We start from the raw sequence: 18,426 nt of genomic DNA, 5'->3' as shown, positions 1-18,426 counted from the left end.
CAGACCATCTTTGGGAGCAAAAATTAATTTAAGACACTGTCTTATTTTCGGGGAAACACGGTAGAGAAAGCTCTTTCTCTGGTGCAGCCCCAGCCCTCTGGAACTCCCTCCCTGAAATCTAAGGGCTGCCCCATCTTTGCTCAGCTTTAGGAAGGGGGTCAATAATTTCTTATTTATCAAGGCCTTTAATTGAGTCATGGCAGGAGTTGTGAATCTTATGATCGGCATGGAGGAGAGATATATGGGGGAGCAGGCTATGGTTTTATCTGAAATGTGGGATTTTGTTGATTGTTATTTTATATTGATCTTATTTATTTTGTTCTCCTGATTGTTGGATTTTAATGTTTGTATTCTATTTGTAAGTCATCTTGGGTCGGCATTGCGGTGAATGGCAGGATAGAAATATCCTAAATAAATACTTAAATAAATATTTTCCTATCCTTTTGCCCTCTTTCAGTTTTCTATCCGTGAAGTAGCAAACTGAACAAAAAGCAAGGTGACTGTACAGAAATGATGCCCATTGCTGTTCTTGAGCACAACCGTTTTGTGTCTCAGCCATTTACAGATTAACAAGGAGAACAAACTTCCTTGAATTAGTCCTGTGCAGGAACCCTGGTTTACGTCACCATTGTTATCCAGGAAACAAATTTCCAGACAATTTCTTTTTTTGCTTAATTTGCTCCATTTTTTAAAATATAAGTGAATTAGAAAATGTGATTAAGAGTCATTGAATGTTCACCATCTAAATTTGTGAATAAGCAAAACACAGAAACAATGGAAAGTTTATTAGAAGGAACAGGAAACTGGTCTTCCACATTTCTCAGACTTCCACATTTCTGAGACTTTGGGGCCATAACACTAAACTGATTTACTTTTGAGTAAGCCTGTCTAATTTCAGTGGTATTGAGTCATGAGAGTGTGACATCTCTAACTAAAGATCAAACAATAATTAAAAATCCTATGAATCAGTGAGATTTAAGGCATTGGTCCTGGTGATGCCTAACTTTGCCTCACCGGAATCAATGAAACTTAAACAAGTCCATCACAGTCATGATTGTAAAATTGTGGCTTGCAGATAAACCAGTCTTTAGAGTTGAACCCTGAAACTTGATGTCACTCAGAGCCCTTCCACGTGTAACCTAGAATATCAAGGCAGAAAATCCCACAATATCTGCTTTGAAGTAGGTTACATGAGTCCACACTGCCATACATTCTAGTTCAAAATAGAAAATGAGGGATTTTATTCAGCTGTGTGGAAGGGGCTCTAGTGACAGAATACAGTTTCCTTTTTCTAATGGTGAGAAGCTGAGATAAACCTAATGGTGGTTGCTAATATTATTTCTTTACTGAAAAATCTAGAGGGCAAAGAATTGTCTATGTAATTGCATATATTTTCAAACGCATTGGGGAATTGTCTTCCTTAGAATATATTATTTTGGTTATGTGCCTTCAAAACTTATGGCATTACTACCATAGGGCTTTCTTGGCAATATTTATTTAGAGGACATTTCCCATTACTTTCCTCTAAGGCTGAGAGAGTGTGATATACCCAAAGTACCCAGTGGATATCCATGCTGAATGGCATTTGAACCCAGGCCTCCTGGAATCTTAGTCCAGGACTCAAGCCAATATACTATGCATATATTTAAATTTTAGATGTTACAAACCTGAAAATCAGGAAGAACCTAATCTATTGAACTCTCACTCATATTAAAGACATTTAGGATTTCACTGAAAATGAATGGATACCCATTTTTTTTAATTTGCAAGAAATTATTGAGCTTCTAAGATTTTAGGGGGTTTGGTAGTAACAATTAGTCTGATGTTCTTTCTTTCAGCATTCTCATTTTCAAGAAATCATATTAAACTAGTTGATTTTAGGGAATCAATAATGTCAAATACCAGCTGCTATCTGGTTTAGTTAATGGGTATAATTCTTGATTAATACCTTATTAGCTTAAGTAGGCAAATATGCTTAAAATGGGAGAACAGAAGATGGCAAACATTCCTATCTATGTTGATGAACATCCAGTGATTGAGAGTGTGGGGAATCCGAAAAAGCCCTGTCTAAACAAAGCCAGTGACCACAAATTTGCATTCCAAAATTCAGAATGCAGATCTTAAAATTGTTTATTTGATTTCTTTAGTCTTTAAAAAACAAATCTACAAGTCATAATGAGAAATCAGACAGAGAAACCCTATGAACACTTACCTGGAAGAAAGCCTCACTATGTTCAACAGGGGTTAGTCCCAGATAACTATGTCAAGGATTATGGTATACATGTATTAAGGAACCTAGCTATGAAAAGAAGAGGCAGCAGTCTCATTTCATATCATGAGCACTAGGATACTTATGAAAAGAAAAATATCTTTTGTAAAAGAACATCCTAAATGATATCTGCTCCAGTATCGCCAGCAGAGTGCAATGGTTTGTGTGTTGGACTCCAACTCTGGAAATTAGAGTTCAAATCCCCATTTGGCTGTGGAAACCTATTCATACTTTCTCAATAATAAAGGAAAATGGAGAAAACTATTGAACAAATAGCAAGTTTTGTCTCTTGTGTAACTTTAACATGCTACACAATATCTTTTAGCACTGAATTACAGTAAAAATATGCCAAAATATATAGATTTAAACCACAAAGTAGCAATATATTAAACATATCCTTAAACGTATAGTTAACTAAGATGTGTTTGGATCATAGCATTTAGAAGTAAGAATTTATCCAGAAGAATGATGAAACCATGTTAGGTATTCTGAGATTTCATTCTGATTTTGTACATGAGTGTTAGAGCGCTTTCAGTCTCTGGCCCTTCATTTTCTTTAAAATCATGGACTTGGGAGGAGAGAAAACCACATTAGTTTAAATCACCACTTAATACTATAATCTTAATTCCTTGATCCTGGAGGCAGGATTTGGCCATGCATTCGAAAAGCTGGATTCTTTGCCCAGTCCGATGTTACTCATGTCCAGTCATTCATCAATCTAGCTATAAATCAATTTAAGCAGGGGGAAGGGGCTTCCCATGAATTAAATATGAACTTCCTTTGTCTCATAACATCCTGAACAAAGCCATCACAGATATTTCCAATCTGTCCCCTTGGGAATGTGACGTCTTTGACATAACGTGATTGCTTATTGGAGTAGGGAAGGGGCCCTCTGTAGATACATATATATAAACCCTACAACATGAGACAGATTGAACGACTGCACAGAGTGCACTGAAGGGGAAAGAAGGCATTGGCTTAGCAAGGAGAGCTGGTAAACTTCCGACCAGCAATCAGAGGGAGGGAGCAGAGCACAGACTTTTCCTTCAAAACTCCAGTTCAGTATCTGAAGAAGAAACCTGCGGAAAAACCAAAACAGCTGCAGAGGCATTCAGCACTCAGGAGAGCTCCCAGGGTTGTTTTGGTCAGGGTACTATCCTGCTCCTGAGAAGACAAGAAAGCCTCCTTCATCCTTTGTAAGTAAAAGTTCCCTGGTTCTCTGTGCCATACTCGATTTTGCAGAAAGCTCTTTCTGAAGTATTGAAGTAATTGCATGTTTTTTTGAGGGGTGAAATGAGGGGAGAAATAGAAATTTTCTTGAATTTCTATTTCAAGTAAAATCAGTTTCCAAAGTGAGATAGGAAAAGTTTATTTGCATGCCTCAAAAGGAATCTAGTAAAGGAATTGGTTTGGTTTGATGCATTTAAAAACTTTTCACAGATAACTGAAGCTTTCTTTAGACCTGGGAAAAATCATAACCTCCTTTCTTCTAATCAATATTTTTTTCCTGAATATTATTTTTCAACTTTCTTTTAACTGTTATTCTTATCAAGTCCCTTCTCAGCACTCTTCTGATATTCTTTTGTCACAGTTTTGAGTCTCTCCTTCTTCCCCTGTTGTACGTTCATTTGCTCCAAGTCCTCCTCATGTAAATAATATTTCAAGAGCAGGTTATGTTGAACAAAACATACCCACCGAAATTGTCCATTTGAATGCCAATGGCTTTTAAATTGAATTTTAATATTAAATACATCATTTGGAGCAGGTGAATTTCAATAAAAGCCTTGTACTTTTTAATGTCACTGTAAAACAGCATGGATGGTTTTGCATGACAATGAATTATTGTGCATTGCAGTCGTGTGTGAAAACTCATTCCAGCTCATTAGTAGCTTGTTTCTAGTTCTGAAATCCTGAACGCAGATGTTATGGACCAATTCCCACTGAGTTTTGAGTGCCTAAAACAACTGCTGCCTTTGCTTGCAAACTGCCTTTATTTGTCATCGCACTTCAAGCAAAATTCAGTACATTAAGCCTGTATTTTTTGTTTTAGTCTTGTCAAAATGCAAAACCTAGGTAATACCATTTTAGCAACAGGATTAGATCACTGGCAAATCAATATGATGTAAGTTAATATTTGACACTTTAATTCAATGTAATTAGTAAAATTGTTTGGCACTCAGTACACTTATTTTGGTCTTTAACAGTCTCTATGTTACTCTTGACTATACACTTTCTAAAGTCAAGTTTTATTTAAAGTTCTTCTGTAATTTAAATTTGTACATCACTAAAATAGTACTTGTAAAATAAAACTTTATATAAGTGCGATCAAGACAATACCAGTGCTCATTTTCCTATTTATACTAACAAACGTAGTCTTCATGACTATGAGAGTAATCATTTTAATACTGATTTTTTTTACAATTATTACCCTATGTTTCAGGATAAGAAAATATATTGCCTCTGGTAGAAATAATGTCTGAAGATGTCTTTTGACATCAGGCAACAAAGTGAATATATTCAGATCATAATCTTGTTTGATACTTTGAGATGTGAGATATGGATCAGTTCTTCTTCCATTTTTTGCGAAGGATGAACTTACTACTTTCCTGGCAAATGTCTCTTTGTTTCTGTAATACCTGGATATTGATATTTGTATTGTTGTTGTCAACCCAGGTCCATAGAGATGGAATACAGAAGTGGCTCCCAGTTTCTCCTGTCCTTTGCACTTCTCTATGTTTTCTGCTCCCAAACTCTTGCTTTACCTTCTTTGGGAACATATTCAGCAATGAGGTAAGATTTCTGTACTGAAAGCTACTGACAAAAAATGCTATGATCCACAAATCCAACAAATATTTTGATTTCTGGCAGCAAACTCAGTAAGTATGTAGGCTAAACACGAATAGATAATGCAACCAAAAAGGAAGGAAAATGGAAATATTTTCTGATCAGTGCAACCTACTAGAAAGAACCAGTGTTGATTAGTAGTTCAAGTCTTGGACTAGGATTCTGGGGAACCTGGGTTTAAATGCCTGCTCATCCATGGAAACCCATTCTGTGATCATGGGCAAGTCACACTCTCTCAGTCTCAGAGGAGGGCAATGGCAAAGCCTCTATCAACACCTCATGCCAAGAAAACCTTATGGCAGGTTTGCCTGGGGATGCAATAAGTCTAAAACAACTCAAAGGCACATAGCAAAAACAACCTTTTCTTAATCTGAATGAAAAATAGCCAAAATATTTGTTAAATATTAATGTCAAGGCCTTGAGAAATATAAGAAATTCTTAAAATGGAAATAGTAATCTGTGTCATTTTGCAGCTACTAGCTCAAAAGTGAAAATAATGCAGCTGACTTGTACATCTGGAAAGTATTTTCCTCATCTGATATTCTTTTAATGAGCACCTTTTTCAGCGTGTAATAATTATAACATATTTGGCTGCTTCTCTTGGTCTCAGATCCTCAGGCTGGCTGACATTTAGCTTCTCAGCATTCTCTTCTCAAGGAAGGAGGGCTTAGGAAGGTTTTGGACTGTAACTCCCACGACCCCCCCACCCCAAAGGATGGCCAGTTATGTTTCTGAATTCTGATGAAATGATGCACATCTGATGTGCTGTCTATGAATATGCCATAATCATTTTTATTATTTTATAATTTATTTTATATACTACTTTTCTGCCAGCATTTGGAAATAATAAATTTGTTAGTCAATAATACACCACAAAGACACATGTAGATAAAGACTTCAGATCAGTTTTATTTCAGGAACAATCATAGTAAAATTAAACATGTATTAGAGAACAATGTTTAGTAAATATAAATTTGCACATTCAAGTTTCTCAAAATGGGCATTTTTACATGTTAACTTGAATAGTTCCTGATTTTAGAGACTTATACAGTCCAGAAGCTGGCAAGAGTTGTAGTCAGCAGAACTCTGAGGGCAAGCTCACACATGGATTTACAGTAACAGACCCTGCATACAGTGGGATATCTACATGAAATTTATACAAAGCATTTATTTAGTTGTACAAACCTTTAAGCTTTCAAATTGCTTGTCAGTATGACACCATGATTTTATAAGATTATATAAGATTTTCTCTGGCATGGAATAATGAGAGCGGATTTTACCTATTCCTTCCTCTGAATTGTTGCCTATATCACTTGGTATTTGTTGGTGTTCTCCCATCCAAGTATTAACCAAGGCTGACTTTGCTTAGCTTTCAAATCAGATTGGATGTGGTTCCTTTAGGATACTACTTATGATCTATTTTAAAATTGGAAAATATAGAGGCCTTGATTTTGTAGATAAAGCCTATGCAGGTACCATGATTTGTACAATCATTTACTTGTTTGCATGTAAGTGCACCCTGCCTATACTTCAAGGCATTCACTCACCATGGTTATGATGAGCAAATAAGGCTTCTGATCATCCAATGGATGTTAGTAGTAATTGTATAGAGTCAAGACTAGCCCACTCACCTATGAAAATCTAATTCCCAAATAATAATATTTCACCAATTCTAGAAGAATAAGGTGAGTAAAGAATGAAAAGAATTAAAATTTGACATTGACTTATAAAAGAAAATAGAAATCCTGGTATTTGGGTGGTGGTGGGATGAAGTGACGCCTACTGTCTGTTTTTCCACTAATAAAATATTACTTTGCTAGCTTGACTCATGCTTGCCTGAACGGCAAGTCTTTCATGTTTGCCTGAATGGCAAGGCTTTAATCTAAAGTGCTACAAAGCGAAGCGGGATCTAAATTCAGATTCAGGCAGCACAATTACTGGTTGTTTTATCCACACTTTTTATGATTGTCAGTATGAGCTAGCTGGGCATTAGCACTGAAAATAGTCTTGGTGTCATTAGTGGTGAATGCCAGCCAACTCAATTTCAGCTTCAGAAGCCCCATTTATACTCTAATAGCTTGTTAACAGACACAGAAGTGTCAGAAACAGATGAAAGGGTTCTTTTTTTTTTAACCGTTTTGCTTCAAGGATGATATTCAACACAATTTGCTCTTTCTAAAGGGGATTCAGCTATTTTTGTGATCACTATTCAATCTTTTTTTTTTAGTATTGACAGGAAGGAATCAACTTCAAAGCTGTAGCAGGGTTTAATAATATTGAAGGGAACCACATGAAGAGGTTAAATTAATATGTTAGTGTAATACGAATTTTCCTCAAAACTAATATTGAGAATCATGAATGACAAATAGTTACATTTTGAATACTTTTTATAGGATATATGTGATTTAATAGGAACCTAATTCACAGGTTGTAATATTTAAAGAAGTTTGATAATGCAGCTACATGAAATTCAAGTTATTTTTTTGTTCCATAACAAACATTTGAGGAGCATTCTTTTTCATATAGTCCAGGGCAAAGCAGAAAAAAAATAGTTGCCTTTTGACAGGGACAGAAATGCTGATTCTGCCACGACTATACAGCACCAATTGGCGAGTGCCTGCAACATCTCAATATCTCCTAAATATGGGATGTAACATATAATCCCTAAAGCAGTTTTGAAATTATTTGTAATGAGCTTTTGATTATATTAGAAAAAATATTCATAATAAAAAATTATCAAGCTATGATTAGATGGGAAATAGTATAGAATAACAACAGTATGGTATGGAAATATTATCAGATAACAATAGGTTAGAGCAGAATACTATAGTACAAGAACATTGGTAGCATACATTTTGATAGCAAATTCTAAAAAAATAGTTGTGCAACCCCTACGTGTTAGAAAACATTTTATTCATTAAAATATATCAATAAGGTCACCACTGGGTAGAGATTATTATGTAAATGTTCCTCCTGTTGCCTCAGTGAGTGAAAAATCCACTATGCTAGTTCCAAGGGTGACAATGAGTTTATCCTGTTCCAGAGATTTGGATCTGATGGACATTTTTGTGTGATTCAGGTATGCTCTTATTTAGAATAAGAGAATATGCAAGAAGGAGAATGAACTTGTCCCTCTTTCTTCTTTCATTGCTCTTCACTGGTAAAGAGCAACAATCTGAAGAGGATAGCCAAAAAAGGAGGCTTTCTTTCTTACAAAGTTAGTCTTCGGATGAGAGAGAGAGTGATGGCAGAAAGGGCTGGCATAGCACACATCTCTCAATTACTTATTCTCAATAGTGAATTCATGAATGGGGCTAAAGTTTCCTGTTTTGCACAATCCCGGAACAGAATGATAGTTAGTAGCTCCCTTATCACTATGGTGGTGAAATGATTTTGGGTTTTACTTTGTGCTTTGAAGGAGCTATCGAGGTCTAGATTCTGTGCCTTAATAGGTTCAGCACTTATGGAAGCCACCAAATACCACAGATGGAAAATTACTTTTTCCCTTATCGCTATCAGAGCAGGAACAGCAAGAGCTGGGACAGTGGTTCTCAATCTGTGGGTCCCCAAATGTTTTGGCCTACAACTCCCAGAGATCACAGGCAGTATACCAGCTGTTAGGATTTCTGGGAGTTGAAGGCCAAAGCATCTGGGGACCCACAGGTTGAGAACCACTGAGTTAGGAAAAGACATTTTTGCCATCCAGGGAAAGCATTGCAGAGAAACCTCCTTCTTTGGAGACAAATCCCTCTCCTCAGTCATGGAAAGAGAGGTCCAAATACCTTATGGCTTCTGAACACCATCTTGGAGCCAGTAGTACTTTAGTCTTAGTAACTGGGAAATAAAACATAAAGGAGAAAGACAGAGTTAATACAGTATGTCTGTTGATTTCCTTTACTATATATTGCTGTGGGAGGACACCCATATTAGACATGTTTTGGTGAGCAAGTGTGTGAACCCCACCTCTATGTATATGTCCTCTGCCTTTGAAATATAGGTGTTTTAGCATTTAGCCTCATACAAATCTCCCACCCACCTCCAGCTCTCACCCACCTGCTGCTTTGGGCAATGAGCAGAAAACTCTACCTGCTCTCGTATTCCTTCCAGTCTTTGCAACATTAGGCATAAAAAGCTATTCAATAAGCAAGCAAAGAATCACATGTTTTTACATTTTAATTCCATTCTAGCAATTTAAAATATTTTTATCAGCATTATGTTGGAAGCTTGTAAGCATTAAGTGAAAATATGGTATAACACATTGCACGAACATTTTGGAAAGATAGAATTACTCACTGAAATGTTTTTCCTTCACAGAAATTCCACTGAATGAATTATTATACATCTAAACCACCAACATTGACTTTTAGGCTATTGATTTGAAAGCAGCGTGTTTCCGCTTAAATGTATACTAAAATGGTACTTTAGGTCAAAATAATAACATTAAAAACAAAAATTAAATTAAATTTAAAACATTAAAAATTACTTGAAATGTAATTAAAACATGAACAGATTGTTAAAAGGCATCTGTTAAAAAGATCATTCTAGAGAAATCCAGTTTAAGTGCAAAAGGAATGTCTGAATAGAATGTTCTATGCTTGCTGATGGAAGGACTAGCTATTATGTTGCTCACTTGGATGGATCAAATATTTCAATATTACATTTTTGCACAAAGTCCTAAAACATGTGCATGCATCCTCAGTCTAGGGATTCCTTGAAGAGATAGAATATCTAGATTCATTCAAGATGGCTTCTGCTGGCTCTCTTAACAGCTTTCAATATCACTGATTATGTTATCCTTCTGGACCACTGCTCCAGGGTGGGATGTAGGGGAACTGTTTTACACTGCTGCAGAGGCAAGGAGGAAGGTGGTGCTGGGAGATTCTTGTTTGATGCCTTAGCTTTGTCCTACATGGTATATAATATCTGCATGAAAATACTGGTAGAGGTTATCTGGAGATTTGGGGCCCAATGCTATCAAAATGCTGTTGATACTCCACCCTTTCTCCTTTTTTTATCTAGTTCTAAGGAACTGAACAAGTTTTATCTAAAGAGGTTTCTGGATGAGGGTAAACAAACTGAAACTTAAGCCAGACAAGGCAGAGCCGTCTCTGGTAATTTAAGCAGCAGATCAGGAAATAGGACAAATTCAAAGTGTGCTGTATGGGTTATGTTCCCTCTGAAAACTAAGGTTTACTATGTGGGTATAGTCCTGGCCTCTCTCTTGAGCCTAGATGCCCAGGTTTCAGTGGTGGTAATTTGCACAGTTAAATACCACTGCAATATCTATGCTAGTTCCTGGAGATATCTGCTCTTCATCTTCCAGAAGCAAAGACGTGGATGAAGAGGTTTTTTAATGGGGCTGGGGTGTTGTTCTCCTTTCCTTCTTCTTGATATATTTTTAATGTTTTCAAACCATTTTCATTTGTTGCTTTGTTTTTCATATCGTAGCACATTTAATTATTTGAAATTGTTCTTTACTAATATAACTGAATGGGTTTTAGCTCTGTTTGGGTTTAATTTCTATTGTAAGCTGCCTTCTGGCTTGTATTGGCAATGGTGGGATACAAATTAAACAATTAAATTAAACAGCTGAGAGAGAGCCAAGCTGGCTTCTTTCGTGTTTGTTGTAAAGTGTTTTCTTAGTCATTGCTAACAATCCTGTTTGTCAAAATGCTGCTATGTTTCTTTCCAATGAATGATGACAGTTCTCTGGCATCTCCTGTCTCCACCAGATTAGGAAACAGAATGCCCTTTGAGGGGGCAAGTGAATCTGATCATGCTCAAGGCTCATTAAAACCCGAGGGTGATATTTTGCAGACAACACTTCCTGAGAATGACAAGTACTATTATGATGTATCCAGAGCTATGGACAGGTAAGATGGTTTTTAAATCTAACAACCACAGAAAACATAAATACATAAAATTACCAATTTAAGTAAAGTTGTGGTATGTCCTCTGAAACAGTCTGACAGCTTTCTCTTTCTTGTTTCTTCTTTATGATTCCTAAGATTTGTGATTACTGTTGGAGATAATACAATTGCAACTTTTGTGGTATATTTGTAATTGGAATGATGTGACAGGTGCACCTTAAGTATAAATGTTTAAATACGTATTAATATTAAAGATGATTAAAATGATAAAGGGCAAACTATTTTTAGCCTGCAACTCCTGGAATTCTCTGCATCAAAAATGGGACATGGAGTTTAAAAAACCCCAAAAAACCCCCACTAATACTCAGACTTTTCAGTTTGTTTTGACTGTAGAATTCTCCTTTACAGAAGTGCAAGGCATGCTGATGGACTCTTCACAAGTGGCTACAGCAAACTTTTGGGTCAACTTTCTGCAAGAAGATATTTGGAATCACTTATTGGAAAAAGAGTTGGGTAAGTGACGACACCTTCTCAAGATACAGCATTTTCCCTACTAACTGTCAACAAAAAATGTTAGAGGATTGGAATATTTATGTCACTATTGTATATGTATAAACAGAGGTGGTCCAACCTTAAGGCCAATTAAGCCGTTGCTTGTGGTGCAGACCATGCGGGGGCACTATCGAGGCGGCGGTGGCAGAAGGCCCAGCCACCCGTCCAGGCAGCTGCCCTCCTGCTGTCCCTCACTGTTGCCTGCCACCCGCCCGTCGATGGGCCTGTGCATGTGCGCAGGCCTTTCGATCAACCGTGGGGTCAATTGGAAGGCCTGTGCATGCCTGTCGGGGGGGGGCTTGGGGTGATGGCTCCCTATCCGGCCTCTTTGTGGGGAAGCAGGCGTGGTAGCAGTGGCACCTGCATGCATGCGTCCCGCCCTCCTTTTGCGGTGCGCGTGTCGTAAAGCGGAAGAGCAGTGGGCTGCTTTCCAGCAGTGGTGGCGGTGGCGGTGTTGAGGAGGGCCTGCTCGCGGGCGGGCATATGGGGTAGGCCTCCCAATGCCGCCACCGCCGGTATTTATCAACAATTTTTTTGGTGGGGGGCAGCAAAATTCGGGAGGGGCGCCAAAATTCCAGTCGCCTACTCCAGAAAATTACCTCGGGATGGCTCTGTGTATATATAATTTAGTAACAAAGTTAAGTGAAGAATGTAATGTTTGAGTGAAAGAAAGACACCCTTATTCTATTCTGGCTGTGAAATCTGATTTGTAGCTTAGTTGGGTAAGTGTTTGTTTGTTTTGCATAGGAACAATGAAAATCCATCCAAATTGGTAAAGAGGATGGGAACTACCACCATCACCCCAAACCCAAGTTGTTATAGATAAAACTCATTCACATAAATTCTTATGAAATGTTCAGTAAAATTTAGTGCAAGTAGCAGAAACTGGGGGTCAAATTTCTCTTTGCATTTTTCTTAAAATGTAATGATATGTGTGGAGGTGTCCATTAATTCTAATGTTCTCTGTTCTTTTCTGGAATTGTCCAAACCCTTAAGGGAATAATTGGTGCCACATAAGATTAGAGAAGGAAAAGAGAATCAGGAAATGAAGATGGAAACCAAAATGGAACTTAGAATATAGTCAGTCTGATATCATTCAATTGTCCTGTTTTTTGCAGGAACAATTTTGATTGATCCTCTCTCTTCCCATTTTCTCAGCTACTTTTAAAATATAACAGTTTCTCCCTCTGCCTCCCATGTTTCTCCTTTATACTCAGCTATGTCAGTTGCTGATAACTGAGTTTAAAGTACAAAGGCATTTGCTGTTAATTCAGCAGAAGACAGAGGAGAGAAGTTAGCAGAATCTTGCCTTTCCCAACAGTCTCAGGGAAAAAAACTACTAATACTCCTTTATCTTGGTTGAGTCTTCTTTTGCCATTTTGACCATAATCTGATGTTGCTTGGCCAAATGTATCCCAGTTTTACTGTGTGAAATGTTGGAGGGCATGTGATCTTGAATACTAGATGAATTAACTAAAAGTCCTGCACTGATCAACCACATAGCTTTGCAAAAGTGGCTATAACGTTATATAAAAAGAAACATAGAAGATAAAATTTCAATACATTATATATATAAGAAAAGATCTCCACATCTTTATCAATGAGATATTCTCTGCATATAGAAACGTTGAAGAACATTTCATAACAGAAAAATTGGAGGGCAGGAATTTGAAGAATGATCAGCAACCGTAAGAAGAGTAGCAGAGTTTCCATGAATAAGACACAGATGTACCTAGTTAATATCTGGTTTTTCACAGTGGCCAAACAGTTGTTTGTGATGAGCCCACCATTAAGATGTTAAATTCAACATTGTGTTTTCCTGTTCATGTTCCTCAGCAACTTGTGTTTAGAGACATATTGATTTGAATGCTGGAGACATTATGATATGTAGCCATTATTATAGTCTTAACCTACATGAACGGTTTATATTTTTGTTATACTGTATTTCCTCTCTCACACTCATAAATGGCAGAGCACTCAAAATCATAACACATCTCTATTTTATTTAACTTGCCTCAGAATTGTTTTATGCTTTCCAGGCTGTATGGCCATGTTCTAGAAGTATTCTAGAATACTTCTAGAATATGGCCATACAGCCTGGAAAACATACAATAACCCTGTAATCCCGGCCATGAAAGCCTTCGACAACACATTGCCTCAGAATGCTTATACAGGCAGCCTGAAGTTACAAACAAGATGATTCCCTAGGTTTGTTCTCAAGTTAAATTTGTATATACATTGGAATAGGCAGATTTTTAAAGTGTAACTCCAGGAAATATGTTTTAGTTTTTGATAGCATAGGGAAGGGTTAACACTCTGTAACATTTGTTTTGCTTTCTGTGCTCCTGTTCAAAGATTTTACCTTACTTTCTGTCTTTTTGACAATTGGATTTTGTAAATATTAGGTTGTAGAAGCAAAGACTGGTGAGAAAGCTTCAGTGGAAAAACCCTTTTCACATGATAACTCTTACAGAAGTGAATTTTCCTTTTTAGGGGTGGCTTTCTTTTCACTTCCTGTAGTCTCACTCCCATTTGTAACTAAAGGTCATATGTAAGTTGGTTGTTACACAAGGACTGCCTGTACCAACTTCCCCTGGAGCACAGGAAGCCACCTTCCACTGAGTTAAACCATTTGTCCATTCAGACTGGTAGTGTCATGCAACATTCTTTTCTAACTCTATCTGGAATGTGAAACAATGTTTTTTCCTACCACTATCTGAAGAAGCCAGAAGATGTCCCAAAATCGCCTTTGCATACAAATCAATGAATTACAACCATCCTATAAGATACTTAATCAGACATATTTACTTAGAAAGTAGTGGGAGGTCTATAAATGAAGCCAAAGGTTTCTGAGAATAAACGTGCCAATGGCTAGGCAACTTTTCATCATAGGGATTTTCTTGTTTAGAAGGCTGAGAATTAATGTACTGATTACAGTTGTCCTTGGTTTTCAAGGAATGATGAACAGATGCCAGTCAAACGCCACTCTGATGCTGTCTTCACTGACAATTACAGTCGCTTTCGAAAGCAGATGGCTGTGAAGAAGTATTTGAACTCTGTCTTAACTGGGAAAAGAAGGTAGGAAAACAAGAAGCATGGAGGGCATATCGTTTTTAAATGCCTAAAGCAGTAATGAGCTATTAACACAAGCCTCACTATAATATATCAAAAAGTACAAGCAGCAATTCCTAAGAGTTACTTTCTATTGTGAGCAATTTATGATAAATATAGCTTGGAAGAAGAAGGATCATATACTAAAAGGAAGCAGAGCATAAACCAGGTGTACATGCATATATATCTATATATATCTATGTATAGTCTATGCAAGACTCACCCATTTGTTCTTAATTATTATAATATAATTATATATGAAACAAAATGTTCTGTATTGTGTTTTGAGGAAAAGTGATTTCTATAAGAGCACTATGAATAATCTTACATTGTGCCAATGTATTATTCTAATACATAATGAAGCTAGTTCAAGTTGTGTCATTTAAACAAAGGCAAATAAATGCAAGAAAGTTCCTAAGTTTATGCTGAAAAAATATATATATTTGTACTCTGCAACACAGTCAGGAAGAACTGAACCCACCGAGCCTTCGGGATGAAACAGAACTGCTTGAACCTGCATTTTCAGAAAATTATGATGACGTCACTGTAGATGAGCTCGAACTGCTGAACCACCTCCCTTTGGTAAGTTGGAAGATCTTTCCATTCATCAGAGCTGGGGAAAGTCACTTGTTTGGAATTAACAACCAAAATTTTGTCGTGCTGGCTTGGGGATTGTGGGAGTCTGTGTCCCTAGGTAATGTTTTCAAACTCTGGGAATGACTTTTTCTTTAAAGGTGTGCATCATTTCCACACACACACCTCAGACGTTGGGTTCTTCACATCTCCTCTCCACTCATAATGTCATGATTCCCATATGACATTTTTAGGAGTATCATCTAATCGCATGCATTTAATAACTGCATGATTTCTATAAAGTATTTCTAATGAAAATTAGTGATTTGATACTGTTAATTTACTCTGCTCACTTGAGTTTTTCTAAGGCTATGTGCACTAAGCCATGATACCCTACTTGACTCTCTATTTAATTAGGGTGAATATTATGATCTCTGAGGATAATCACATGGGCATTTCCTTTAATTAAAATAAAGTCTGCCCACACCTTTTTTATTTCTGACATCCTTCTGGTTAATTGCAATCAAAGCTGTTCCAAAATATCCTGAAAGTAGCTCCTGGCACATCAGGTATGGTTAAATAGGTCCTTTCCAATAGTGACTCTAAAATTATAGCTTGCTGCTTCCTGAGGGTGCGTTCACACTGCAGAATTATAAAAAGTTTGATTCTACAGTAACTGCCATGGCTCAATGCTATGAAATCTGGGATCTGTAGTCTTGCAATATATTAACCCTTCCCTGTCAAAGAGCTTTGATGCTACAACAAATTACAAATCTCAGGACTCTATAGCATGAAGCCATGGAAGCTAAACTACTATAATTCTGTAGTGTGGATGGTTTGTAAATGGGCCAAAAGTGGCATTGTAGACCCTTCTGTGGATTATGATTTAAAAATAATAATAATAAAAAAACTTAACATCTTATCTATAGCCCCCAATGGCACAGCAAGTTAAACCGCTGAGCTGCTGAACTTGCTGACCAAAAAGTTGGCTGTTCGAATCCGGGGAGCAGAGTGAGCTCCTGCTATTAGCCCCAGCTTCTGCCAACCTAGCAGTTCGAAAACATGCACATGACAGTAGAACAATAGTTAACGCTTCTGCAGTAAGGTAATGGTGCTCCATGCAGTCATGCCAGCCACATGACCCTGGAGATGTCTAAGGACAATGCTGGCTCTTTGGCTTAGAAATGGAGATGAGCAGCAACCCACAGAGTCAGACACAACTAGACTTAATGTCAGTGGAAAACCTTTACCTTAAACTTTTTATCTATTGCTCTCATGGCTGTCACATGGAGTTCCTAGACAAGAACATGCTCTTTGTAAATGTTGCATGCATCCAATGTCAATCTGTTTTGTTTAAGAAAATCTGGACAGATATAAAGGCTTATATTTTAGTTCGCTTCCCCTGATTTTTCATCGTTATCTGCAGCATAGTGCCAATAATTTTCTAGATGAGGTACTGACCAAAGGAAATACTGTACTGTGAGAAGAAGCATGTTCACAAATTTTTATTAACCATCAAGATTCAAAATCTATGAAGAACAATTTTGAGTCTTCTGAATTCTTTTGCTTTTAAGTTCAAGGCTGTTGCACAATCTTTGAACCAAACTTTGGGAGGGATATCATTTCTTTTCAAAGTAATGCCTTTTAAATGTTATCTCTCCCTCTTTCCTCAGAACCTTTGAAGCCAACTTAACAAAGAAATCCTGCAAAAAAAATCCTTCTAAAGATGAGATCAAACTATTTTTTGAGTTTCTCATAGTATTTCAAAGAAATAATTTCAGTATTTAAGCCAAAACAGATATATTGTGAAGTGAAATTTGTGATATTTTTGTTTCTTATATAATATAATAAAAGTGGATGTTTACACTGTAAATATTACTTAAGTGATCTACCTAAAGCTGTACATATGTATGCTACTTAACTTACATAAATCCTGTGATCTGTTATGCTGTAAATCTGTTATTTTGATAACTGCATATCAAAGATAGGCAAGTGAGAAATAGAAAGGAAATACATCAAATTGCTGCTTTCAGTTGCATACACAAAATCAAGGAGTGCTGAGTAATAGTCCCTATGTGTTTGAGACGCCATTGCTATTTGAGTAAAGAGAACCCTTGCTTTCCAACTTTCACTGCAAATGTCCTCATCAACATGACTTCGGATCACTGATTTTCTTGAAACTGTCAAAGATTTTTGCCTAAAATGAAATTCAAGATGGAATCCATTATAACAAAGGACTGGTGGAGATATCTGGGGAGAGAAAACATTTTCATTAGAATACACAGAAATTTCAAGCTATAATTCACAACATAGCAAAATTCCAAATTGATTTGGAATGTCTTGTCAAAGGAAAACATTGGCAGAAATTCTGAGGAAATTGGAAGTATTATTTCAATATGATAAGTAAAATTTCTAAACTTTTTTTGCATAGTTGTAATAAGTAAAGAACAGTTTTTCCTCAAATTATTATTCCAGGTGAAAAGATTTTGGTGTTGCCTTTCTGTGTCTTTTCAAGTTGCCTGATATATTCTAATTATACTATCCCATCGGATTATGTCTGTTGTCAATGGATAAATGAAGTCATAGGAATCAATTCTGTATCAAAGCAAAACTACCCACTTAGATATTTATTTTACAGAAAGCTTCATCATTATTTCAAATCTGAAAATATTTGCACAACCAACCAGCCAAACTAAAGTGTGATACATACCTTGTACATTTATTGGTGTGCACATTTTCCATACAAAGATGTGACAGTCTGTAGGTTTAATTTGTCTTGAAATCATTGATGCTAAGGATTATTCTGCATTTGACTCTGTATATGTTTACTGATAATAGTATTCCTAATATAAAAAGCAGGACTGGAGACACTTTACTATTTTTCCAAAATGAATGTAACCGATGAAATATGCAGACAATAAAGACATTTTATTATCACTGCAAATATCATTGGTTTGATTCACTGTTACAACATGGTGAGAAATGGTCAATGGTAGACATCAGCCCAGTTCTGCCATTTCGTGAGCTATCAGAGAAAGAATAAGTATTGGTTAAAGGAATAGCATGGAGGCAAGAAGGGAATGATTTCAGGAAGGATTTTAATACAGATGCCATGTTTTGGAATCAGGACCTCTATGTATGGATATCCTTCAGTAGTCTCTGCTTATCAAAGATTGATCCTATTTTCTGACACCAGTTTCTAATAAA

General features: G+C 36.7%; 1 protein-coding gene across 1 annotated transcript; it reads left to right on the top strand.

Moving 5' to 3' along the window:
• The first annotated feature begins 3,191 nt into the window (after positions 1-3,191).
• On the top strand, positions 3,192-18,163 carry vip (vasoactive intestinal peptide). Its single transcript, XM_003215781.4, has 7 exons — positions 3,192-3,465; positions 4,943-5,059; positions 10,846-10,986; positions 11,392-11,496; positions 14,491-14,613; positions 15,108-15,228; positions 16,893-18,163. Exons 2-7 carry the CDS (start codon positions 4,953-4,955, stop codon positions 16,899-16,901), a joined length of 606 nt encoding a protein of 201 aa, XP_003215829.2. The 5' UTR covers positions 3,192-3,465; positions 4,943-4,952; the 3' UTR covers positions 16,902-18,163.
• The last annotated feature ends 263 nt before the right edge of the window (positions 18,164-18,426 follow it).

This window comes from Anolis carolinensis, chromosome 1 (assembly GCF_035594765.1).
Source record: "Anolis carolinensis isolate JA03-04 chromosome 1, rAnoCar3.1.pri, whole genome shotgun sequence".
NCBI classification, from domain to species: Eukaryota; Metazoa; Chordata; class Lepidosauria; order Squamata; family Dactyloidae; genus Anolis; species Anolis carolinensis.
This window is presented reverse-complemented; position numbering and strand designations above follow the sequence as displayed.